This window comes from Larimichthys crocea, chromosome X, assembly GCF_000972845.2.
Source record: "Larimichthys crocea isolate SSNF chromosome X, L_crocea_2.0, whole genome shotgun sequence".
Classification (NCBI taxonomy): Eukaryota; Metazoa; Chordata; class Actinopteri; family Sciaenidae; genus Larimichthys; species Larimichthys crocea.
The window spans coordinates 21,674,534-21,701,773 of NC_040020.1; the positions used below are offsets into that span (position 1 = coordinate 21,674,534).

At 38.7% G+C, this 27,240-nt stretch overlaps 1 protein-coding gene across 2 annotated transcripts; it reads left to right on the forward strand.

The window, feature by feature from the left end:
• Positions 1–652: 652 nt before the first annotated feature.
• kitlga (kit ligand a) lies at positions 653–26,887 on the forward strand. 2 transcript variants are annotated; one of them, XM_027283601.1, is made up of 10 exons: positions 653–835; positions 18,350–18,460; positions 18,995–19,051; positions 19,372–19,524; positions 19,826–20,006; positions 21,819–21,866; positions 22,643–22,740; positions 22,965–23,074; positions 23,979–24,040; positions 24,187–26,887. In XM_027283601.1, the coding sequence occupies exons 1-9, from the start codon at positions 800–802 to the stop codon at positions 24,007–24,009; spliced, it is 825 nt and encodes a 274-aa protein (XP_027139402.1). In that variant the 5' UTR covers positions 653–799; the 3' UTR covers positions 24,010–24,040; positions 24,187–26,887. The 2 variants fall into 2 exon arrangements, with proteins under 2 accessions (XP_027139402.1, XP_027139403.1); XM_027283602.1 differs by having other exon boundaries at positions 722–1,064.
• The last annotated feature ends 353 nt before the right edge of the window (positions 26,888–27,240 follow it).

A 27,240-nucleotide genomic window follows, 5' to 3' on the forward strand; every position in this document is an offset into this window, starting at 1 on the left:
AAGAAACTTGAATCATCATGGAAGATAACTTGGTGAAGGCTTCTAATTTATCGCTGTTTTAGTCACAATTAACTGGATTTTTACAGGCTCTTGTGAAAATCCCCATCATTCCATAGATGCTGAGGAATACACATTGACTTATTAAGTTACTGAGTCACTCATTCATAAATTACACACAAGTGACACATGCACATGCACAGGGGTGGGTGGGTGAAGGGAGGGGATTTTTGCAGTTCAAAGGTTTTCCATGTTAGATCATTTTGACACTTGCTATATGTGTTTTTGTTTCATTTGAATGGAGATGGACATCTTTTAAAGTTAAGAGCATTAAAAACAGAAGTCAACTGTATTTTCTTATATATTGCTACATATTGCACCATATATTGCTACATATTGCACCATAAAGTAATTAAGTAATTTATAATAGCTTCATTGATCATGTTATTATTATTATTATATTTTGTTATTACTATAATAATTTAAGAATGCAAACTATAACCTCAGCCTTTCACTGTGTGTGTTTATGGCCCTCGTAAAAGCACTTTGTATAGGCAATAAAGGCGCTATTGAGCAACCAGCTCAATGTGAAGCTCCCAACCTGTTTTCTAGTTGGATCTGTTTATATTGGCAGTAGTGCTTTTGGAGTGAACCTCTATATAGTGCGGCTCGTCAGAGGGCGGCTCTTTGACTGCTCTTTACGCATCATTATAAAGGCTTAACTCCCTCCCTCTGCGCGCTGTCCCGCTCCTCCGCTACGAGTGCTCAGTATCTGGATCTGTGTTGTAGATAGATGGGCTAGATGCCACACGCCATTAGCCTATACAGGGTTGCAAAGGTTAAAAGTTTGATTTAATCTTTTTTTTTTTTTTTTGACGTTATTTTTTTTTTTATTTTCCTTCTCATTTGGGGGCTTTTTTTCTCCTTTGCTTGGATACTGCTGACTTAGGTATTGGATATGTGCACACAGGATGATGACAACCCCTTTCCTCCCCGTAGAAGTAAAATAAAATAGGCTTTCGCACACACTGGATTTACTCCTGCCGTTCCATATGAAGAAGTCAAAAGTAAGTGGCTGATTGTGTTTGTTATATACTTAGACGGTAGAAATGGTTTGGCTTGCGGCGCGTAGCAGGGCAGTTGGGCACGTCCCCGCTGCTCTCGGGTGGTCAAACTTAATCAGAATCCCTTTATTCCAAAAACAAATAAATCATCATATTTTGAATGCAGTTTAAAAAGACACACAAGCTGGTTTGTAACAATAAGGTGTATAATTGCCCTCGTAAGCGCTTCTTTTTCTGCAATGTGGTTTCATTTCGGGGCTTTGCTCGTGGTGGCAAACTGTAAAACCAGCTTATCTCCTTAACGCAACGTTTACCAGAACACTCTTCTTCTACATGTTCACAGTTTACTCACATTGTGTCACATCCACGTCCCCCTGATCTCACTGGAAGTGCTGCGCTCCTAATGTCTCACCAATCAATTACTTATATTTACGGCACCAGTCTGGCTCTTCACTCCTGCGTTCTGTCCGCACCTTGCATAACAGTCACTTACTACGTTTTATTTTTGATGGTATTGCATTTGTTATCGTGGAAGTAGAACATTCAGTCAAACTGACTTTTCAGCTTTTTACCTGCAGGACAGAGTTTATTTTTTTACGCACACATCGGCAAAGCCAAAGCAACTCACTGCTCGCCTCTTAATGAGGACGCGATCTCCAAATCTGTTTTACTGAACACGCAGCTGATTGCTTTTGATGTTGTTTCACATTCAAGCCGAAATGTATCCACTTTTTCATGCAATTCGGTCCATTTTAAACTGCTCTCAATCAGATATTTGCGCTCAGGATGGAAGCCTCTGCTTTTCTGAATATTTGTATTCAATTGGGAAACTAATAATCCTAATAATAATTCCATCCAAAGATTTTAACCACCTTTCCAGTCATCATGTGTTCACCGGTCCAAGAGCTCGGCTTACTATTCCAGCGAGAACAGCGGCAGCCTTGACGGTCTAATTCTGACATGCAAGAGCCATAACACGCTTGAATGAACCACTAAAGACGTCTTTCATTGAATTTAATTGTTTGTTTTTGCAAAGAAAACTAATAAATTACGCACAATTCTATTACTTTTACTGACATGAAAGGTTGCACCCTCCATCTGTACCAGCAGGTCATCACCTGAAGGCAACATTTATTCAGAAAGAGCCGTTTCGGATGTCTTTGGACAAGCTCAATTTGAGAAAAAATGTATAGAATGTGCGTGTGTGAGTGTATGTGCCCATAGGAAGGGTTTGGCAGGTTTAACCTGCACTACATCTCTCAACATTTTAAAACAGGTGTTTGACTAATACCTGCCCGACAAGCTCATGTGTCTATATAACAGGAATGTGCGTGTGTCTAGGAATCAAAGTCTTTGAAGTTTCCTGGAGGAAGGGTGGGCATCTGTGCAACCCTGCCACTGGTATTCATATTCCGAGCAGAGCTGTTCCTTTATGCTTTTTAATTAATTTAAGTCTTATTCACCCGCAGCTGATCGCTGCCAGTCTAATGAATCAAACCATCACACCGGACACGCCGCGGAGCGTCAGCAGCGGCTGTCCGTGCTGCAGCGCTATCATTCTGTAGCACTTCTATTTTTGACGCGAGCCGCGTTAATCTCAACAGAGCAGATTGCACCAGACAGGAAATCCGATACAGAATCAACGTGATACACTTCCGCCCCCTTTCAAAATAAAACATAATACACACTTCATGTAGCCTATCACAACTTCACATCAACGTTACGCACACTTCATGTAGCCTATCACAACTTCACATCAACGTTACGCCATGACAGGTGGCACCAGGTCAGCAGTCAATTGATCAAAGGGTTTCAATATGAACGATAAGACTAATTGTTGAAGTGGAACAACACACAATCATTTATGACACAACAGATGCTTTTTATATTCTCTTCCACGTCCAGAAGCAAAGTCAGCTGTTTGTTGTTGTTGTTTTCTTTATACACAGTTTATCGCAGGGTCTTGCGTACATTCAGGATTCCCGTGTGATCTCGCGTGAATACGGGCATAGGACGGAGCTAAACCGCAGCGCTTATCTACATATTATTCATATGTAGAGCGTTTGTCCCAGTTTTTATGTAAGTTGTCAGGAATTTGTTGTAAAAAATGTTAAATTTCTAAAAGATGCACTGATTTACGTATTCCATTTATATTTTTCCGCAGAGGATTAAACTCATTTATAGTTATAGCAGTTGTATCATCTGTGTTTATAATATGTTCTAACTGTGAATAATTTGGCTTGGATTCCATTTGAATGAAGGTGACTGAGAAGCTATAACACACGAGGTGCGCACTTGAGAGAAAGCGGGGGATCACATCCACTCCTTCACACCTTCACAGAACATTTGACACCAGTAGGGAGCGCTGTTTTCTGACGCCTGCACAGTGCCGGAGAGATCAGTCGCTGAGGTCTTTAGTGTTTGTGGGAGATTTCTGAGAGGAATGCAGTAAGAGCACAAATCTGTCCGAACAGGACTAAAGAACATTTGCATATTTCACTTCTGACCCTGAGCGATGGTTACAGCATGCTGTTTGACTGGCTTTACAGGTTTTACATCCAGGTGAGGTATTTAACTACCAGGATGATTTAGACACATCCACTGGACGGTTGGAGGAAATAAGTGCAAAATGCATGCTGCAAATCCATCATGTAGGCTCACTTTGCCTCTGCTTTATTGATGTCGGGTCTGACCTGCTGAGGACTAGCACCTAACAGCCAAACCCCCATTTATTATTCAGTTAATATTCATTATTTTCAGAGTTAGAAATATCCAGAGAGGCATAGCAGAAGGCAATGCATGAGAAGGGAAAAAACAGACTGCTCTGCATCATTAGATTTACGTCACATGTTCCGGGAAGCATACAAAAGGTAGGCGTTGTGGCAAGGACGGTGTTGATGTGTCAGAATTACACTCCGCAGTAATCACAGCCGAATGAATCGGTTAAGGCAGATTAGATTATGAAAAGCAGATGTAATAAAGACTTAAATCTGCTAATAAAGTCTCAGGTTAATGGTTTGTGTTAGTAGTTCAATGAGATCACAGAAACAGAAAACACTGAGTACGAGCCACCATGCTGTGTGGTGTAAGTACAAAGGCAAGCAGCGATGTTGCAGAAAGTAATGACTGCTTCTAAAGTTGATCTACTCGTATAAAAGCGTAGTATTAAAACTGGTTGATCTGCTTTGAGCTGCCATTGTTAATAACTTCTGTCACATCCGTAAATCTTTTTCTGTCTGTCAGCAGATATATCAACAGCTCATCAGCTGACAGTTCTGCATATTAAATACACCTTATGACTCATGTTGTAATCACAATTTTTGCCTGACTGCACATCTTATTTACCTGACTCATAACCTTCACTCAGCATTCAAAAAATTCCACTTAATTTGTTTTCACAGACAAGATGTTGTTTTTGTTCTGTTTTTGTTGTTGTTTTGTTTTGGCTGTGTGACCTGTCATCATTCATGCTGGAAAGTCTGTATACTTAATGGACACTGAGTATAAATTAAATGGATTTATTTACACAATAGAAGTTTTGATTTCAACCAAAGACTCAGATCAAACTTTTGGCAGCAGATATCCGCAACAAACACAACATCAAGTTAAGGGAGAGTAGCATTGATATGTTAAATGGCAAAGCCTCCACAGTTAAGTACAGTCATAGAAAAGCTAATTAACAGCTTCTTTGCCCTTTGCACGCAAAGCTGATGTTTGCTCTTAGATGCACGACTCTCACCTCATTTGCACCATGCAGGTTCAAACAGGACAAACTGGGAGAATTCCTTTTTTTGGCATAAATGACTGGAAAGTCCAGAGCCACAGCTGTACTGCAGATTTATTATATAATAATATGCACCTTTCAAAAGGAATCCACCTCAGCCTGTCAGTGAGTTTTACAGGTTTGCCGTGTGATTCGCTAGCTGATCTATGGTGATACAACATTGCTTCTTAGAGCTGTGTTTAAGATGATAATAATTAATTCACAAGCATCAGTCTTAAAAGTCATTTTTCCTCCACAAACAAAAAACTTTTTATTTCTTCAGAACTGTAAAAGCATGCACAATCCATAAAGGCAACATGGTTTGAGTTAGAGGATTTTTCTTCTGTCACACAGCCTGGGCCTCGTGTCCGAGCATTTGATGTCTTATTTCTGCAGCAACAAGACATTCAGTGTGCTGTCCCAGATCCATTTTGAAGACATTAGACTTTGTTCCCAGTCTAATCATAACCTGGCCTCAATGGAGGTGTGTCTTTGTGTTAAAATATTTTGCCAGAAACATGCTATCAGCAGATAGGCCTACCTGGAAATTCTGGTGTGTGGCTGCAGTTAAACTTCTGTAATGTCTGGAATATAAAACCATTAAGAAGTCATTGTCATAAATGTGTCAGATGAGGTCACGTGAATGTTTGTCTTTGTACGAGGAAGTGGCAGAAGCTTTAAAGTATACCCATAAAATCAGCGAGGAGATCAAAACCACACCAAAAGAACTGTGAGAATTTAAAAACAATGCTGCCAGATTAACTGCCACATACTGAGATGTGGCATCTAAGAAGCAGTAGTGAATACATGACATTCAAATTAGTGGTCAAATCACACACACACGGTTTGCAGGAGGTATGAACCAGAAGCCACAATGACGTGTTTTTCAAAGGCAATTACCAGAGCTTAACACGGAAACTTGTTATTTTCTTCGGTCTGAAGTCTTAAGACTGTCTTAGATCACTCTCAGATTAGATTTGTTTATCATATTAGATTTCAAACATCATATTTGAGTCCAAGATTAGAATTTAGATCCTACTTGTGGCCTTGCATGATTTATGGGCGTCCTAAATTGCAATTAAGGTCTCTTCATGGAGTGCCCTTTAAATTGTTTATTGCTAAACGTCATGAGTACTGAACAGAGATTTTTATGTCCAGAGATTCATATATCTGAGTTTTGGTGCATTGGTCTGATGAATACTGTATGCTCTCGGCTTTTTTCCGCAATTTATAGACTAGATCACTATTCAGTTACTCATAAAAATAGGCAGATGCACATTTTTTAAATTATGTGTTTGCTGCCAGTAGTTCTTTCATTATACTGTTGATTCCTTTCTCTGTTTGCTTCAGCTGCTCTGAAGGACACGTGTCTTAAATACAGTGGGTAAAATCAGCTCCAATTTGTTGCATTTGCTTTATCTATCTGTGTTATGTGTCTTCTTTTCAGTGGCTCTCAAAGTGCTTCTCTTAAACACAATTTGATTGACTCAGTGAGAGTGCAGGGACTGCAGCCACTACTGTTAGAAACCTGGCAACCACTTCAGCAGGTGCATCAAAGGTTCATTCAAATTCTCTCCTCATCGGTTTTCTCTCTGGCACAAAGCAGAATATTCAAGTGCATTTCGTGGTTTCTGAGAAATAATGGCACAGTGTGAAAGCAGCCGTGTATCCACAGCGCTTCTTTAACATGAACCTCTCTCCGTCTCATGTGATCAATATTTAGAAAACATCAAGCCATGTTTCGAGTGATTTTCATTTTAGTTAAACAAGTTCATTGCTTTGCTATGGGGCTGGGAAAATTCCTTCACACTCTTGCGAAACTTTTTGGCAAAGTCGAACAAGTCTGTTTTTGTTGGGCCTTGAAGAGTTGACGTTTATGAGACAAGTTTTTGCAGAGCAGCTACAACTAAGGTGTCACAATGCCAGAATTTGTAACTTTGACACAATACTATCATAAAAATAAATCCCCCACACAAATTGGGATTTTTTATTTAATTATTGTGGTAATAATAATGTTTCATCTGTGCAGCCTGGGGTTGGATCTGATCTGCAGATCAGTTTTTGTTTCATAGATATTATCAAGTGGTAGTATCGTATCGTTTTAAACACATAGTATCAAAAAACAGTCGATACTTTTGACAGCCTTTGCTGTGACATCTTTCAGGGAGCTCTGGATATAAACCTTTACACCCTTTCTGTTGAAAAATTTGGCAATGCTAGGCTACGTCAGGATATAATGTTACATTAAAAGCTGAGACTTGACGAATCTGAATTCAATATTCCCCTAGAGACCTAATTGTATTTACTTAAACAAGATTTAGTAACTTTATGTGGTTTTCAGTCTGTTGCATATGGAGGGATTATCACTTGATTTGGTTTCACGTTCACTCTACAGCAGCAGTCTTGTCTGAAGTGGCAAACTCTGACGTTATTGTTGGATTCGTCCCATGCTTTAGGCAAAGCAGGAAATTTGTACCCATGTTGTGGATACAAGTGTGTATTCAGGCTCTTTCTATATGAGTCACGTCTGTGTGATAGCCTTAAGCTCGAACAATTCACAGAAGTCTCTTGGACAGCCAGGATCTTTGGATATTTTTACAAGCGCAAAGTTAACTTAAGCAATGAGCTGTCACCACACACATCTGACTCAGAGCAGTTGCCAGAGTAGAGCATTCAGAGGGGTTTAATATGACTCATGTTTGTAGAAATCTTCACACCAAGTAATACATCTGCTTGGGAAGTTCAGTTTCCACATGATCAGTTCTTCCTTAAGCTATGATGAGAAGCCAGGAAAGGCAAATGATACAGGGGTTAGAACTTGTTTGAATCATACCTGCTTTTCAAGAAATATTAGAAACGTGTAATGTGTTTTTTAACGACATTGCTCTATGCATACAGCAGTGTTGTACAGTCAACTAAAAACTCTTGTAGTTTTAAGGGATGTTACTGTAAAAGCAGTTGTAAGTTCTAGGATGGTTGGATTTTGTTCTTTTTCTGGATTTTATTCTTAATCCTAAATTCCATACAGTGCACAATTCTCTCTTTTTGTTTGTTTCCTACAGAATACTCCCATTTTTAACAAGATAAGATTTTTTTAATAAGATCAAATTTTAATTACATTTTTTAAGTAGGTTGCACATTCTTTCTCTTCTCGTTCTACCCCCATCTCTGTCATGGTTGAATTGAATTACAAAAAACAAAACAAAAAAACAATGGTATGTGGCACATCAGCAGCACCATTCACCTTTAGCAGGGTAAACGGCATAATAGATTTTATTGGATTTAAAGAACTGCGTCACAAAAACCTGTTTTTTTTTTCACACTTTCACACTATATGTCTGTCTTAGCTGTGGGTGAGAAAGTGTGACGGTAAAAACTTGGCAATGACCTGTAAGTCAATCTGATAAAAAAGCACAGTTGCACAACTCCACGTTCTTCCTTGTTTTTTTTTTAGCCAAATTCCCCTGATGAAGTCAGTGCACGTTAACTAGAGCTGTCCTTGCAGTTGTTGACATAGTAAGTTATGCAGCTATATAGAGACAGTAAGGGGAACATAAAATTACGCCTCTCCTTTCCAAGGGAAACAACAGGGAGCATGCAGTCATAAAGTGCATTTTATCTTGATCCTCCTTCTTTCAGATCTGCTGTCAGCAGCGAGATCAGATTTCCTGCTAGAGTCCAACAGGACAAATTGCTTGCAAGCATATGTTGTTCAAGTTAACACATCGTTAAAGAAGAAGCAATTCACATTATTTGGGTAATTATGTCACACAGTAGATTTTGCAGTGAAAAGGTGGTATCTGTCCTGTAAATTGACGTAATTAGGGGTCACAATTTCTTAGGGACACAGTAAACTCATTAAGCCTCTGCTTCATCTCTAGCAACAAATGTTGTTTTCAGGAGAACGTGGGGCCAAAGCACACTTACTGCTTCCAAGTTTGAAATGCATGTCCCTGAAAAAGCACCTCCGGGTTGTTTTTCCTTCATGTTTCCATTGTTTGCTTTGTTTGTGTTTACGCCATTAAAACCTCCTAATCCTCTCCAGATCACTGACACTAATATTTGGTTAAAAGGCTGCAACATTTGGTACACACTATCCTTGAGACCCATTGTTTAACACAACGGGTGTCCTGTCTAATTTCCACCAAAGCCATGGTGAGGTCTGCCCTCATTAGACATTTGAAAAGGTTTGTTTGTTTCCTGTTTTTCTTGACAACATATGTTTAGTCACACACACTACAAAACAAATTGTTTTCATGTTGTATTAAATGAGACATTTCTCTGTTGTTTAGAGCACCTCATTTAAAATCTATCATTAGCTATAGCTCTGTGTGGCCTGTTAATTTTGAATACCAGTGCCATTAAGTGGTGTAATTGATCTCAGGCCACAGGGTCTCTGTCTGTCTGTCTGTCTGTCTTTATGTCCAGGTGTTGGTTATATATTCCTTCACATCTGCATGGTTTTAGGGCAAAGGTATCGGTGCATTTTTCTGTGTCAAATCATGTTTTTCAAGTTGCCCGCCCAACATGCTTATCATCTTTATTTGACCTTTGCATGTTGGGACACACTGATCCAATCAAATCCGGCTAGATTCTGAGCTTATTAAATGGATCGGGTATCAGCCAGATCCCTATAAAACAGTTTTTTCATCAATGTCATTACTGTTTCTACAATAAGTTACATTAATTCATTCATTACTGTAACATTTCCGCACACCACAGAACCCCTAGTGCATGAAATTGTTGAATTCAGAGTTGCCTGCAGTTGTTATTCAAGGCTATTTATTTGATGAAAAGAGAGCAATGGTGTTAAATCAATACGCAATACCCAGATTTTAGGTATTGGTATTGGGTATTGGTTTTCCCTGTAGGAAATATCCCCCTGTATTGTGGTTGCTGTCTCAAGCCATGCATTGCTTTTGATGTTGACAGACTTCCTTTGTCTGTAAGAAGCTTCCGTTGCTCAGTTTGAAACTTTAGACATTCAGACGTTCTGAAAGGTACATTTACACTGAGTTGTGTTTTTTCTGCACAACCAGTCTGATTCTGTGCGGCTCAGTGTAATCGCGGCTGACTGAATGTTCTAGAGGCTAATTCAATTTGTACCTGAAGTAAGTGAGCTGTAGTCACTTCTAACACCTCTCCACTTTTCATGTCAATGCTTTGTTGTTTCAGCCTCTTTCTTCTGCTGTTTGTTGCACTGAAGCTTCTGGTACTCTTTAAAGTCATTATGTAAGTTCAACACAAAAGTCAAGACATTTGATAAGATAAGAAACACTTAAGCAGCATGGTGAGGTTTATGCCTCTGAAAATTTCCTTAGAGAATGAATCTATCTATCTATCTATCTATCTATCTATCTATCTATCTATCTAGTTTATTATCCATTGCAAGATGTTAAATAGTGACATGTGACTGAGATCTTTTCCAAGTCAGGAGACAGCATGAAGCACACTAGAAAAAGTTGCCACTGATATAAACACAGTCATGAACAACAAATATTGTAAACACTTCAATAATCAGGGGAGAAAGATTGCAGCTGGGAACAGAGTAGGAATGATAAACACTGATGTTTTTTTCTTTCATTACATAATGCAAAGTAATTGGTTGATATTAATATTTAGTTTTTTTGCAAAATCCCCACAAAGACTGCAAAAAATACCACCCATGCATGACAGATTAATTTGAAAGCTTTGGTTAACCTTAGCCTGGATCAACTCCAGAACATCAAGTCAACAACAGCATCCTGGTATTTTTCTTTGCAAAGCCTCAATCATCTGCCCCCATTTTAATCTCTATTATGAAACATGGGAACTAATATCACATGGCAAAATTCAAAACAATGATCCAGGCAAAAGATTAGGATAAAATATCCATCTCTGTGACAAAACAGGCTGCACGTTGCCATGGCGGACTAATGTCATGCAAGGTCCTGTGTACCGCTTTTATGAGATTATGTGGTTAAGAGGGCCACGAGGCCGGCGGTCTGGAGAGCCTGTTCAGCTAATGATGCCTCGGGTTCAAAGTGGTGGTGGAAAATGAGACAGGGGGTAATCATCCTCAGCATCAATATGATGAGGGAGAGCAGGCAGGCAGGCAGGCCTCGAGAGCCCTAATGCACCTGACAATGACGGACAAGTGGGCTTTAGTTTGGAGGGTTGCGCCTGACCTCTTTTTGGTTTGATATCAGCTGGTTCTGCTGTTGGAAGAATGAAAGTGGTTTGGTTTGCTTTATTAAGAACACAGCGACAGTTTTTCAGATGTGAAAGGGGTCTGTTTTCAGCATGGGAAATCATTTCATTCCCAATAAGTGTTGCTGTGATTTCAGTCTCATAAGGTCACTCAGAGAGTGTCAGCCAAACATTGAAATGAGTGAATTCAAGTCATCTCGTTTTTCTCACTAAAGCCTTGTTGTTTGTTGATATGTTTGGCACAAGATGTGTGTTGGAAGTCAGTGAGCATTTTTGGAACTTGTAGAAACAAGACCTATTTGTTTTTGCATGGGTATTATTTACCGAGATGTTTTCCCATCTTGTTAAAAGAAAACAGCGATAAGATGGGAATTAATTCTCAGTTGAGCATCTTGGTTTTATGATGTGTAAAGTATGTTGTATATGCTTCAAAGAACTTTTAGATTACGTTCTAAAACGTGTGTGAATATAGTTTAACCTCAAGAAATACATGTATTACAATAATACATCTTTTAGGCATAAGCTATATTTTGTATGGGTGACAAACTACATCCATATTTATTATGTCCACTTTCATGTACTATATAAATCTGACATGACCTGATATCAGCCTGATGTAAAGGTTGTAGTACTCTGACCACAGAGAGCCGTACTTGTGGAGCACTTCCTTTATTTGTTATCCCATGCATGGCCAATGTTGCACACATTGTTTACTCCAACTTTAACTTGCCTAGCATTCGTCCACCTGGAAGCCAACTCTTACAAACATAGTTGCAATGTGAGCCGCTCTAACATAACAAGTGATGCTTCAACTGCTTCCACACCTTCACACTCAATGTGTCTTTTATAAACAATTAAAAAAAGGTGTGTAAAAGACATTTTGACAACAATAAAACAATAAAACCTCTGTATCAAGTCAAATATGTGTTTATTTGCCAAAATAATGCCAAACCCATACCGTCACATGCAGCTTACTCATGGGCCAGGAGTCTTGTCTTAGCTTGAAGCTCAATGGTTAAACTATCAGCGAATTTTCCCAGTGTCTAACACTACTGTTCTGTCATGTGAATAGGTGGCAGTAATATATCAGGTAAAACATGTATTAACTCGTTCGATGCCCAGGTGCAGTATGTATGGGTTTAATGGCAACCTGCCAGTTCTATACGTCAGTGATTCATGTGAAACACAATACCAATATGATTTATATAGGTAGGTCAAAAGTTGGGTTGTTCAAATATCTTGTTTTACAGTGTTTCTTGTACAAATTAATTTAACCTGGGTTGTCCAACCTATTCAATTTATTGGCAAAAACCACTGAATGGATTCATGACATATAGGAAGCTATTAGTTTACAAGTACGCTAACAGTTATTGCTTACCTTTATGAGGACTGAGTTTGCCCACACTGCAATTATCTATCGCCAGCAGCTCTACATAAGGTTGATTCGAACAGCTCATTCTTATTGCTACCATTTAGATTTTTTGATTTGAATAGTGAGTTACCATAGGCACTAACTTTTTTGTCTAGGTCTGCACTTCCATAGCTCCATCTTCACAGAAAGCTTCCTGTGGAGCTTGTTATTCACACAAAGATGTCTGTTGTTGTAGTCCCTGTGTATTTGCAACAAACAGCAAGTTCACCAATGGTACAGATGTTAGCTGTAGCTAGCTGATCTGACAGTTGGTGCGTGCAGATATGTGTGACTTGCACAGAAATCTCACAAGCAAGTCAGTTTTTCTAATTCAGAGGAGGGCTTCTCTATGAGTTCATGAAGGCGTTCAGGATGCATGTTTCTTGGGTGGTGATGTCTTCGCTTTACTCATGTCTATCCATTGACTTTGTATGAAGTCACTTTGCCTCTAGAATTTGCTTTACTTTCAGTCTCACATCTTTATCAGCAGTAGAGTCAAGAGTAAACCCGCAGGACCAATCAATAGCACTGCAGATGACAGCATGCAAGCGTGAGAACATGATGTTTTACATGGTAGAAGAAAGTTTTACAAAGTCCAACAGGACCATTTTAGACAGATCCATACTGTGGAAGTCAAAGATTTGCTAGGTGCTGAGACAGCAGGAGTTTTTGTGTGAAATTCTTGTTGGTAGGTCTGAACCTCTGGTCAGGGTTACATATTACAATGAATGTGAATGCAAATTGTTACATTCACTAATGGAGGGTGGCCCTTAGGTCATCTGTCAGTATCCCAGAGATGTGAGTAGATTTCCATAAAAGCTCGAGGACAGACTAGCAACGGAGCAAAGAAACAATTAACTATATTTTGATGGTTGAAAAAAATATTAAATTACACAAAAGGACTGTTTTCTTTACCACATTTTAATTCAGGCCTGAAAACTAGAAGCCCTCTGGGGAGACTACAAACCTGCACTAATGCTGCACACAGTCGAGATTAAAAGTAAATCTAAATACTTAAGTGTCAGATCTGGGCAACATCAAAATCACTCCCCGAGGCCCATCTGCCCTACAAATTTTATGTAAAATCTGTTCACAAGTGTTTCAGAAGGCCACTTAACAACTTGTTAACACAGAGAGCTCCTGTGAGATTTCAACTTGCAGCTCCTCTAACATTAGTAGCTTTCAGCTGGCTTGTTTCATGAGCTGTGAATCTGCCTCATAAAGACCCAGGAAAAGGCGCCTGATATTGTTGTCATCAGTCACGCCTCACGTCATGCTGCGTATACTGCCGTATTTACTTCACTGTACTTGCTCTCTCACAAAAAAACCACGGGGATGACCATATGCTTTAAAGTGAATGATGATGGTGAATGGTAACTATAAGCCCTGCTTGCCAGTAACAGCTTCTCTGCTTTCAGCATGAGGGGTGCAGATGTGTTCAGAACATTTTGACCTCTTTACCGCCTTTAATATAAATACTACAATGCACATGTACTGTAGAGGCAAACATCTGTCATTTTGCGTGTAATTTGTAATCTTCAAAGTGAAATTCATCGGCAAAGAAAACAAACGTCTGACGATGTAGGATCTATTTGTCTAATGCAAGCTTCTAGTTTGGGAGTGGCACCGCTTAACAACTTAGACCAGGATTTTTGAGTGACAGCTCTAGCTTGTTGATATAGAGTGTGTTCAACAGAAGATTTTCTGCGCAGGATTCAATCCAAAACAAACTGATCATTTTTTAATTTATTATTTGGTACAAATTCAAATTTTATGTGGTTTTCAATGACATGCAGGAATGATTTCATACTGTAGAATTTTCAGTTTGATGTTTGTTTAACATGAGTGCAATAGAGGCCACCACCTACTGACTCATCATTTAAACAAACTTGGATGGAAAAAGAGGGTAGTGTCTGCAAAGTGCAAAGAGTGAAGTTCCCATTCATTGAAATTCAATACAGTGAAAGTGCCTATGGAGCTATGGAATCAGTGTAAACAGTCAGCCTGCTGCTGCTTTTTTTTTTTTTTTTTTGCAACTCAGAGTGAAATTTTAAGAGCTGTAATATCTGGTGGTCTTCTTCCCCTCAAAACTAAAACAAGGACTTTGATCCGCTGAACTCAGAAACAAAATTCCTCATGGATTTCATCATTTATATCAGTGCATCTGATTCACTATGTAATTTATTTTTTATATCGCTCAGTCAGAGAGGCAGCCAGGCCACCACGTGTCAGCTAGGACTAGAGAAAAACAAGTCAATATACTGTTTCGCGTTCAGTCAGTTCAGGTTTGGAACAATGCAATGCACGTTTAAAGTATAGATAATATAAAAAGTAGGTGCATGGATTGAATATAACCAAAGTGCTGTCAGAGAGTTAGGCTTCAGATTGTTTGTGACGTTTGCCATGTTTATAAGTTAAAACATATTTAGAAGAACATCTGATTTCAAAATATTTGCAGTATGCACATCATTTCCTTTCATTTAAAAACAAAGAATGGAGTGGTATTTATTTATAAGATTGTTGGCGGCAAACATCAGGCTTTGCTTTGCTGAACAACTGGTATAACATGGCTACTTGCAATATGCCCAACCTTATGTACTGAAGGGGCCATCTCTGACTTTATTAATTTTCATTCAGGACATCCAGAGGTTGAGGCTTAACTGATGAATTACAGATTGTTTAATGCTAATCTCTCCTAGAACATTGCTTGCTTATCACCTGCATTTTACCATCGAAAGATGATTAGTGTTGTTTAGGACTAGAAGCTCGAACAGAATTGAATTACAGCCAGTCTGCCCTATACATGCCTCTTTTCCTTTGGCCTTTCCTGCTGTTGATGGATCATTGTTCTACTCTCTTCCGGTTGTGGCTCTGTTTGACAAATAGACACTGTAACAGGAGGAACGTGGGTGGCGGACTCTGCCTTGAAGATTTGAAAATGGCAGATCTAAATCTCAAAACTGGCAGAGAAAATATAGACGGTGAAAGTATGAATGTGTGCAACTGTGAATGAGAAACAAGTTACTGCAAACGAGCAAGCACGTCATCAAACCCATGCTTAAATAAACTAAACAACAAAATCCTGTTGTACTAGTTTAAGATTAAGCATGGCTCGACTCACTATGATCTATTTATCCCTGTCACTGATTCCCATTTGTGAAACACTCTAAAGCTTTATTCATCAAAGAGGAAGTTCACTTTTAAGGTTACTGAATTGTTGAATTGGGTTGGGTCTGAATGGCCTTAATCCCTATTAAGAGAAGAATTGTGAGTCCATTGCATAATATGGTCAGACCGGCACAAAGTCGTAGAAGGTCAGCCAAGTGAATGGCAACTGTTATAATACAGTAAGCCAATGCAGCTGCAATAGGCAGTAAAATACATGGAGGGAGAGACAGGTCACAGGCCTGCATCCATTGGAAAAGAGCCATTAGTTCCTTATTTCCTTGAACCTTAAAGGTGCCTTGTGGAGCCTCCTTTTAAACAAACTAACTTATGCTTACATTCATTGTTCCTTGCTTAAAGACATTCTTTGTATTTTTTAGATTTGTTGAGCACCTTTTCTTCTTGTTAATCTGGGGAGTGTTTAAAGCTTGCTTGCATCTCACCGCCTTTTGTTATCACAATGATACATGTCTTGGCACGTTTCACCAACTGTCAATTTAGAGATCAGTGCAGCAACCACTCTCCTGTTCATACAACAGTTTCCTCATACAAATGCTCTGTAGTGCTTCTGTTCCACAGAGCACAATTGAGCATTCATTCATAACTACAAAACCAATCTAATGCATTTTTCTACCAAAGATGCTTTTAGATGACAGGATACTACCTACCTGCTAATCAGTTGTAGCAGTTGTAGTTGTAGCTGCATAGACTTGCGCAATAGATTTGAGCAATGCTGTTGATAGACTCTACTTTTCAGAGTAAAGGTCATGTTCCAAGACATTTTATATGCATGTTCTGACATCCGCATTATGATACTATCTTAAAATAACAAACATCTGGAAGGATGCATCTCAGCTTCACCAGTATAAACATACAGGATGATATGTGATAGTTAATATTATTGTGACATTTCTAAATTGTCAGTTATCTGAAATCTTCCTTTCTCACAGCACTAAAAATCTGCTTAGAGCCAGCTGCATGACAGCACCTGAAGATAGCACTGGTGGTCTAAAAAAATGGCAGAATAACGTTGTTTGTCAGTTTCAGGTAGTTTCTGTCAACTGTGTGTGTAGGAGCATAGTTAATATCATAAGGCCTTGGTGAGCAAGTTTTAAGGTTTTTTTTTTCTCAAGCGCAATATTGCGAATCCCTGCAGAGAGAGAATTGCAATGGGCGGCGGCTGCCACACAGAATGCTCTGTCCCAAAAAGACCCCAGGCTGGTTTGGGGGATGGTGAGCAGGCTTGTGCCTGAGGACCCGCAGGATCCAGGGTGGGTTTTTAGGGGGGGGGTCTCATTGTGCAAGAGCAAGAAGGGATTTGTAGGTGAGGAGGAGGATTTTGTAGGAGATAGATAACTTGACGGGGTGAATGAGGGTGTGACAAGATAGAGTGCTGCCAAGACTTGATTTGATTTAGATTTTTATGCATTCACTCAATCATTTACTCAGTCTTCCTTTAGTGGTTCTTAGGTACAGAGCATTGTGATTACACATGACCAAAAACTACAGCCACACAAAAGAGCCCCAAGCCTGAACAGACCAAATCCAGAAAAGCATTTAACACTCTTTGTTAGCCAGCTATTCAGGCTCTTATACAAGAAGACTTTTTGACATGTCACGTGGGAAAAGTACAGGTTTAAATGATAAAATGAATGATGGCTGAATGCCATTTAGATGCTTCAGATTCAGTGTCTGGGTATTGTGCATGCTGGCTCATTGTCACGCTGGCACAGCTTACTGGGACACATGAATGGAATGAAGCTATTGTTAATATTGTTAGTAACACTTTGCCTCTTTCTGCTATGACAAGTCAAAATGTCTGCTGTGAAAAAGGCCTATTATGTCTTAACTGGTACATTCAAAGGTCCCCCTGGTTGACTTCAATATTACAGGAGTCTAACGTTTCTTACTTGGAACATCCAGTGACATAAGTGCAAGTGAAAGAAGCACAAACACAAATTTACATATTTAACTAGGGAATACTTTCAGTGATCCACACTGGTCCTAGTTAGTAACTTGGTGCATTTTACTTAAGTGACCTAGAATCCTGCTATCTCATGCTATCAGACTCTTTCTTGTATCCTCTGATTGGTTCCATTAGGTCTAGATTTGAAACATGATCAGTCAAAAACTAAGATAACAATACAGTGGTCCCTCGTTTATCGCGGGGGATACGCTCTAAAAATAACCCGCAATAGACGAAATCCGCAAAGTAATCAGCTTTATTTTTACAATTATTATACATGTTTTAAGGCTGTAAAACCCCTAACCACACACTTTTATACACTTTTCTCAGACAGGCATTAACATTTTCTCACATTTCTCTCTTATTTAAACACTTCTCCCCCAATCAGGACGCCGAACACAATGCGCGTTCATACTGTACAGTACGCTGTAAAAAAAGCATGCAAAATTACACAAAAAAAAAATCTGCGGAACAGCGAGTCTGTGAAAAGTGAACCGCGTTATAGTGAGGGACTGTAACTGTAATTCACTCGCCATATCTTTGCAGTACTGAAACAATGATCCAGTCAACATTTTTATTTTTAAACTTTATTATGTTTTTATGTTTTAGATTTTTGTTATTTTATTTCACTGATGACTCAAGCTCATCTTGTGAACCTGAGCTGCCAGCACCCGGAAAATCTGTTACTTTCTGTGTGTTTATCATCTATAGACTAAAAATGATTTTAATACATGTGTTTTTTTGTATGAAGAAGGTGTGACTAATCGTCAAAATGTCTTATGCTTCACTTGCAGATTTGGATACGCATTTGTGTCCATTTACTGCTGTTCATCACGCTTGGGGTACATTCAAGTAAATTTGACGTCAACCCAGTGACAGATGACATCTCGAGACTCTCTATTTTGGTAAGAACAACACTGAATTTTAACTTCAACTCAAACATTAAGAGCTGAAGGTTCAGTCTAGTTATGGTTTTGTATTCATGCTGGACTCTCACATCACCATACAAAACTATTTAACTGAAATTCATTTCATTTAGGCTAAAAAATACACACTAGAGCATTTTTCATATGAGACCTATATGACCTACATCACACATCAGGTCATCATCTGTCACTACTGAAAAAATTCTGGTAACATGTCATGTTATAATTCATATTCTTTGCAGCGGCCTGGTACCACCTACTTTATCGGCAAAGTTAATTTGTACAAAGGTCAAAAAGGGAAGGAGGTCAATGAAACATCCTGTAAGCAAAGAGAAAAAATCAACTTAATGATAGGACAGAAAAACAAAACACATAAGCAAACACAAAAAGAGAATGGAGGGCAAACATGCTATGTACTAACAGGTTTAAATTCAAGGTCATGTGCTGTATTCCCACTTTTTAGGACTTCCCAAAATTAACAGTGTTTCTGTTCTTTTTTTTTTCTTTTTACAGAGACAAAATATTCCTAAAGATTACAAAATTCCTGTACATTACGTTCCAAAAGAAGAGGTAAGACATTGTGATATTTGCCAACATATCCCTTCTTACCATGACTTACAGACACAATATGTAAATGCTGAAACTCAGAACAGGAAGAAACCCATTGACAGTTTCCTGAGCTGCACCTTGTTGCTAAGTTTGGCTGACCTTTTGAATATTGTACAGTGACACTATTGTGTCTTCTGCTGAATGCAGGTCTTAGACGAAAGCAACTACTGACTGGAAGGATTATTAGATTTAGGCACGGATTAGCACACTATGCACTTAATCATCATAAAGTACATGCTATTGCTCATTTTATGTCGTCTCTGCTCCTTTTTTTCTTCTAGGGTGGGATGTGTTGGGTAAAATTAAATGTTTTCTACTTGGAGGAGAGTTTAAAAGATTTAGCACATAAGTTTGGAAACATTTCATCCAACAGAAAAGATATTAGCATATTCATCCAAATGCTCCAAGAACTGCGGCTCAACTCAAGAACTGTGGTAAGTTCATATTGTTGGAAACTCGCGGTTTTGTCACCTTGATTTAAATATTTAAAGATTAAATGTATAAATTGTAAATAAATAATAATAATTTACTTTAATCAATAACAATAAACTTTATGGCAGCAAGAGGTAAAAAAAAACGTAACGTTGTAATGAAACTCTATGATGTATCACTAACTCTGTCTGTTTAAAATAAATGTTGCTGCTATTTCAATCATGGATTCCAGCGTTAAAGTCATGTTAATTCTTTAATCTACACCCTTGGAATGAACTAAAACTGTGTTTTGTGTCTTTTCAGGATCCGATCATGTATGATTTTGAGTGCCACTACAGGAAAGAGAGGTGGCAGACAGCGCGATACTTTGACTTTGTCAAAGACTTTCTTATAGCTGTACAGAACAGAGAAGATAAAGATGACTGTGATCCTCCTCCCTGTCCCACCACACCACTCACAGTAACAACAGAAGTAACTATTAAAGGTGAATACTTGAAGATGGATTTTGGATAATTAGGAGTTTGGAAACTCACAAGATCTTCTAAAACATGCTATTGTTTGTTAATAATTCTGTACATTTGTGCTGAAACAACAGAAAGCTGCTTCTCAACTGTAAGAACTGGCTGCTTTCTTCAGTTTTAAACCAGCGTAAACTGGGCATGTCTGGGTTTTGCACTGTTGGTTAGTCAAAGCAAACAATTTACCACCTCTGGGTTTGGGATGTTTTGTTTTTCTGCAAATGCTTGATTTTTACTGACAGTAATAATAATCTTGCTGCGGCTTCTCTCAGAATCAGATGTAGATTATTTCCGCTGCCTAAATATTAGATGTTGTAAGTTTATTATCTTTGAGCAAGGCATACACAATGTGAACAATCCCTGAACTGATGTTACTGGCTGAGACAAGCCTATGGAGAGAAAAACAAGAAAAATCAATGATTTGCATCTTCTAGGGAAAATCTCTGGCGGTAATAGTTTGAACTGACGTATCTCAAGCATTCAGCAGATGTAAAATGATTTGAAATGGTTCAGTTGTAAAATACCCACAATGAACTGTGCTAGACCATGTGTGACATTTTAAGCCAGGGGATCCTACAATAAAATAACAAAAATGGCTAAAGGTCTCACAGTTCAGCTTACTCTGGACAGAGCTGATGTTTTCTTCTCAGTTTAGATTTGTCTCTTTACGTGCCATTGGAAGGGTCAAGTCTGAACACTAACATTTTATTTGGCATTATGTTTTATTTAGTTTATGTTGATAAGCATAATGGGATGGAGCCCAATTTTTATCATAACACTACTGATTTTGTTTCCTACATAAACAATCTCACTGCTCCGAACAATAACAATGCACACTCTCCAGACTATGTCTTCACAATGGTTTGAAATACAGATTTCAGGAAAGCTGATGTTTAAAAGTTTTTAAAAATGGTTTGTAATAAAGCTCCATAATTCTGTCAGGAGAAAGATAAGATCAGTCTGCCAACCAGACTTTGTGTGTGATTTGTCAGGGTTTTCTTACATTTTCTTTTTTCGTTGTGAAATCTCTAAACCTCAACATATAAATCCAAACTATCTGCATCGCCTGATACCATCAGTGATGAGTGAGAGTGTGTGTGTTTCATGATTTGGGGTTAACCACCACTAAGCGTATTATTGTGGAGAACATTAGCAGTGGTCGGCGATTTAGGTCACACTTCCCACACACATTTTCTGAGCCGGTCTACAGATTCAAACGAGCAACATTCCAGTCACAAGCTCACTTCTCTTTGGACTATTGTGAATGAAGCGCTATTTAGGACAGATCTCTTGTGGCCATTTCAAGAAGCTTTTAATCCAGGAACCATTATTTCTTCACAAGAACTTTGCTAGATAAAAACTCAAAAACGGTCTCAGTGCTTAGACAGCCCATTGAGACACAGCTGAGTCACAGGACTGAGGGAAGATGTCCCCAGGCAGCACATGTGAAAAGGAAGAAAAGGGCCGAAACCTGATTGTATACGTGTTGATTACAGAGCAATCTTCCAATCTTCCCAAGCGCTTGGCTTTTCTTTGCCAGAGTGGTCGGATCAGATCTTTTATGTGTGTGTGTGTGTGGGTGGGGTGGGGGTGGGGTGGTTGGTAAAAAAAGGCAGTGTTGAGTTGACTTCTTAGCACCTGACAATGAAATGTTTTCATCGTACTGTACTAACAGTCCGCCCTTTTTCATCCCTCCTCTCAATTTTTGCATGTCTCCTCTCGTAACCCCAAACTCACCAACTCGTCTCTTATTTTCTTCTCCCCTCCCTCTCCACTAGTAAACACGTCCACCAGTAAACACGAGTGTACAACAGGCTGCAAACCACGTAAGTCTGCAATTCTGAGAAATTTCTGAGAAAACAAGTGTCAGCTCTGCGATTTGGGTTGTAAAATCAGCCCAACTGGTGTGTCAAAAGGACAGATTTTGCCAGATACAGTATTTTGTCACATTCTAGACCAAGTCACCCCACTTGATTAATGGCCCACTGTGGGGCAAATTCCACATGACATTCCGTGTCTTCATGTCTTGTCTTATCTGGCCGCCCCCCTCCTTACACAGAGCTACATTTTATATTGTATACAACATATACGATGTCAAAGTACTTCATAAAATGTGATCATCTTTCCACTACTTTATAAACTGGTTGCAGTAACAGAACAGTGAAATGAGTTTCCTGAAGGCTCTTTGTCCTGCATGGAGAAGAACAGATAAAAGATGTCTTAGTCTTTCTAGTTTTTTGCAGCCATCTGGTGTCATGTATTTATGTCAGCATGGATGGATTACAAGAACATGGTAACTGGATATAGCTTTAAAGAGAAGAAGGTGAAGGTGAAGATGCTGAAGGGAAAGGTTTTTCCGTGCGCAGGTGAAATTGATGTTAATAATCAACAGCTGAAGGTGGCTTATCATTTTATTGTTTCTTCCTGTGAAAGTAATCTGTAGACTGTGCTTAATGAAAAGTAGCATATTAAAAGATGGAAGAAAGAAGTTGTTAACACTTGATGACACTCAGGAGAAGTTAATTATCTATTTTTATTCAGGAGTGAAAAACCTATGAAACTAAAAAGGTGAAAGTGATGTTTTTTTGTTTTGTTGTTACAGCTCATGAACCGCGGATCCTGCCTGAGGTGGTGGAGCGAAGCCTTCTCTTCTTACTGTTCATTCCACTCATAGCCCTGGTATTCCTGCTTGTGTGGAAGGTGAGCTGACCTTTGACCCCTAACACTAAGCTGTATAACTTCCTGAGATGACTTTTGGCCTATTTTATTGTCGGGAGATACTGCTTTGTTCAATTTATGACAACGGCCTTTTAGCTTTCTGCAGATGCTGTGCAGACTGTGTTGATCTGTGTTGTGGTGGTTTCCGTTGCAAACTGTGAGGTTTAAAAGTGTTAAAAATAAAAAATTATTTCCTATACCCCAAGGTCCGATCACGGAGGAACGAAGACGATCTTCAACAGAATCCTGGTGAAGATGGACTCTTCACAGGAAGAGAAGGGAATGCGCCTCAACTAGATCCTGAAATATCGGAAAAGTGAGCTTTATTTTCTCTTTTTGTTGATGTTATTTCTACAGTTGCCCTTTATGTAACTCACTGTATGTTCACAAGTGCCTGTGCAAAGTTGTTGGCTTCAAAATGGCTTGCACACAATGAGAGGAGAAAAACTGTATTATTTATCGACATATCTGAGTATTTTCTATCAGAGGTTTGTGATGTTGATGTTTCTTTTGATGCACTTTGGTAGCATCAATCAATTTTTGGGATGGCAGATATGCAGCATAGGCTTCTTAACAACACTGTGGATTCTTCAAACTTCAGAGTTATTGAAAATTAAAAAATATTGCAATATTAAAGTCACCGGAGCTAAGATATACCGAGAATAACTTTGATATTATCAGGTTTAGCTTAGTTCAATTTGGCATCAATGGTTGTAAATAAAAAATAATAATAATCAATGGTTTGAAAGAAAGTGGGCATTTAATAAGCAGCCCAATGAAAGATTAATTCATTTCAATATTCATTTCAGTTACGTTTTGGGAATCAGTATCCAGATTTATGGGAGTTTGACCCATACTACAGACCAAAAGTCTGGATACTTTGGCCTCTTTTGTATCTTGTCTTTTGTGAGTCCCCCGAAAATAGTAGAATACTAAACCATAGCCGTAGCCCTTCAGTAGGGCCCATTTCAGCCTCAGGGCAATCCCAGCAGGTCAGGGTTAGGGTTATCCAGGGTTGGCCATGGATATAAGAAGTACATGCTTTTAAAATATCAAATCTAGGGGCTTACCTGGTTCAGTAATTCAATTGGCACTGTCATGGTTAACCACGACAACAAGCTTGTTGACCCTGCACACACCAGCCAAGTCTTCACTGATCTATCTAGCTGTGTGGGAAGTGAATTTCAGTGTTTAATATCTTTCTCTCTGTCCAATTACAGAAACAAGTTGAACGTCATTGAACCAGTGTAATGCTTCTACCCTTCGATGTTCAACATAATTGGTGAGATTTTTCATGTTAAATTAGATCGACAAAACCAAATTCATTATTCATTCTTGCAGTTTTGAAAATAAAGAAAATCTTTGTTAGAATCTTTGCTGGCCACTGAGGTCTTAAAGGTCTCTCCACACTTTTTTTTTTTCTCAAAGGGCTCTACTTTTTTCTCCTGTTGGTGTCCAAAGGTGACGAAAAACAAACATGAAGCTGAATTCCATAGTGAGATCTCAGAGGTAAAAGGGCCGTTGTTGACCGCTGTCCAGATTCATGATAGCAGACTGCTATGACTCTTCTGGTTAAACCACGCCTGATACCATATGGATAAGCTTGCCTTTCATGTAAGACTGCATTAACCCCATGCTTTTGAAAAAGACTGAGACCTACACAGAGAGAAACCCCCACATCACACCACAACCACCCCACTGGAATCTCTGGCTCCTGCGAATCGTCATCAGAACCTGCTGCATCATGAACTCTTCTGAGGAACTCTTCCTTCTTCACACGTTGCTACAGTCTGCCTGCATTTTTTGGGCCTGCCAGTTCTTCTGCAAACAACCATCAGAGAGTGATTGACACTCGTTATCTCTGGTATGAAACTGAGGCATGAATTACTACCTCTGGTAACCCTCAACTTAACCACATCCTCAACAGCTCAACAGTTTCCTCATAGTCCAGGGGGTTTCCCAAAGAATATAATTTTAAACATTGCATTGCATCCTAGGTGTAGTCACATTGTCTGGTTTAGGCATGTACCCACAGAGGAGTGTATGATGTATTTATTTATTGGTGGCAGCATTGAGCTGCTGCTGTTGATAAAACTGAAATGTTTCAAGCGATCATTTAGGAGCACCTCTACTAATGAGTCACATTTAAATCTGTATACTCGTAAACTCAAAACAAAAAAAAGAAAAGAAAAGAAAAAAAACACATTCCTGAACAAGTTACATTTGCTCATATGATGTTGTCAGTGTATATGACTCGGGTGATTTTAGGTTGTGTGAATGGATTACGTGGAGAAAAAACAAACAAAAAAAAAACACATAAACAAAATATGCTGCTTTGACTAACTTACATTTAGATCATTGACATCTGCAAATGAGTATCAGGGATGACTTCTGTGGATCCAGAATTGTTTTTGTTTTTGTTTTTGAAAGGTGAATTCAGAACATAGTTGTCAGACACAGCAATGGGCCTCCCATAGTAAATGTTAGCTCAACAATGCCTTTATTTTTTACTTATCACACCTTTATGCTTGCAAGGCAAATACTGTTACGGGAGAAATTTTTGATTGCCATTCCTCCATAATAGAATAAGAAATCACTCCGATTTGCAGAAGGAATAAAGGAAGTAACACAGTTTGTAAACAGAAAAAAGAAATAATAAGACTTAATATACAAAGGCTATTTGATATAAAATGTTAAATCAAGCTCACAAATCCTGACTTCACTGAATGACCACATACACACATCTGACCCATTAGCTTAGACTATTGACTCACATGGTGTAATCTGTACTTAGTGACTTTCCTTTGTCCAGTATCAGTGTTGTGCTTGCATAATAAAAGCCATTATAGACAATCTGACAAAGCTAGTTGGTGCATTTATAAAGATTCAAAGGCTAATGAATTGCTCAAGGCTGATACCACTGTTTATAAAATTTACAGACATGCACCTTAGTTATTTTCACAGTCCACAGAGCTCAACACATGGGAATGCAAATGCAGACCTAAATCAATCAATTTTGCCTTAAAGTTGCGCCATAATACGTTGTTAAAGGAAGTGCACCACCATCTCCTTCACATACTCAACTGTCACAAAATGGTGTAACTTTCCAAAAAAAGTTTTTTTTTTTTTTTTTAAAGAAGCGTGGTGAGTTTTAGAGTTGTTTCTCTCCCGTATACAAAGATCTATATGAAGCGCAGAGAATAATTTACTGGTAGTCAAAACCAAACAGCTGACATGAGGTTCTTTACGTGTCCATGTGTCTGGGGATGGCAACTGCAGAAGCCCTCAGGCTCATTCCAATGTTGAATCAAGGAGCGCCTCCCATTTTCAGCTATGCACTCTCAGACCTGATAAGTTAGGAGAAAGGTGCTCCTTTCTCAGTGACAACCGATTTTATCAGAGCTGTGAGGAGAAAAGGTTTTAAAAGATCTATTAACTCCCGTGGAGCCTTGCCCAAAGCCAATTAGATCACTTATGGATTAAAGGTATTAAGATCATTAAGAGTATTAATGACAATCAGTAAATTGGTAGGAATGTGAACAGGGCACGCTGGCTGTGACCTTTCTTATCATGCTGCCCTGCTGCAACTAGCTGACAATGACAAAGTGGCAGGACACAAACATCTGTTTCTATATCTAGTTTGAGTATTTCTATCATTGTTTGTGGTCTTACGTTGTACCATGTCCATTCTTGGTTTTGTGCCTTGTTTGATTAGTATAATTGACTCTGTGTGTAAATGTCAAAAGCCTATCTATACTTCTGTGTGGTAGCAAAAAGTGGAGAGATCAATACAGGACAGATTAGAATATTGTCACCACCTAATAGATACAATCCCGCAATCTCTCTCTCTTTCTTTCTTTCTTTTTTTTTTATTTTTTTAATTAATTTAAAAACCATAACAGTTTAGTTGGCCTGACCTGTGCCCAGTTGTGATTTGGACAGTCTTTGGACAGAAAATCAGTGGTTCAGTAAGTGAATTGAAGGATTTCTGTCCATGGGTTACATTTTATTCTTTGTAACCTTTAGAAAACACTTCAACTGCTAACTCTGCTTGTTTCATGTGTATTTGGGACTATATATTGGGATTTTTTCTTCTAGGAGATGAGAGTATGTTGCGCAAAAAATTTATCTGTTTTTGAAAAAAGTATACCACATTGGTGTTCATATAGTTCAGAGCAACGGCACCTTTCAGCATCAATAGCTGGAATTCTTTGGTGTGGTAAAGTATTGTTTGTTGTGTTGAACTGCAAAATAATTTTATTCATTTAAAAATGCATTTTTGAAGTACACTTTCAATTATTATCACTATTTATGGCAATGTATCACCTGTGCCATATTCTCTATGGCATTTTAGAGCTCAGTTTATGTTAGATAAAGTATACCACATTGGTGTTCATATAATCCACAGCAACAGTACTTTTAGTGGGAATATTTGAAATTACCAGTGTGTTAAAGTACTATTTTCTTAAAGCTTTTAGGCAA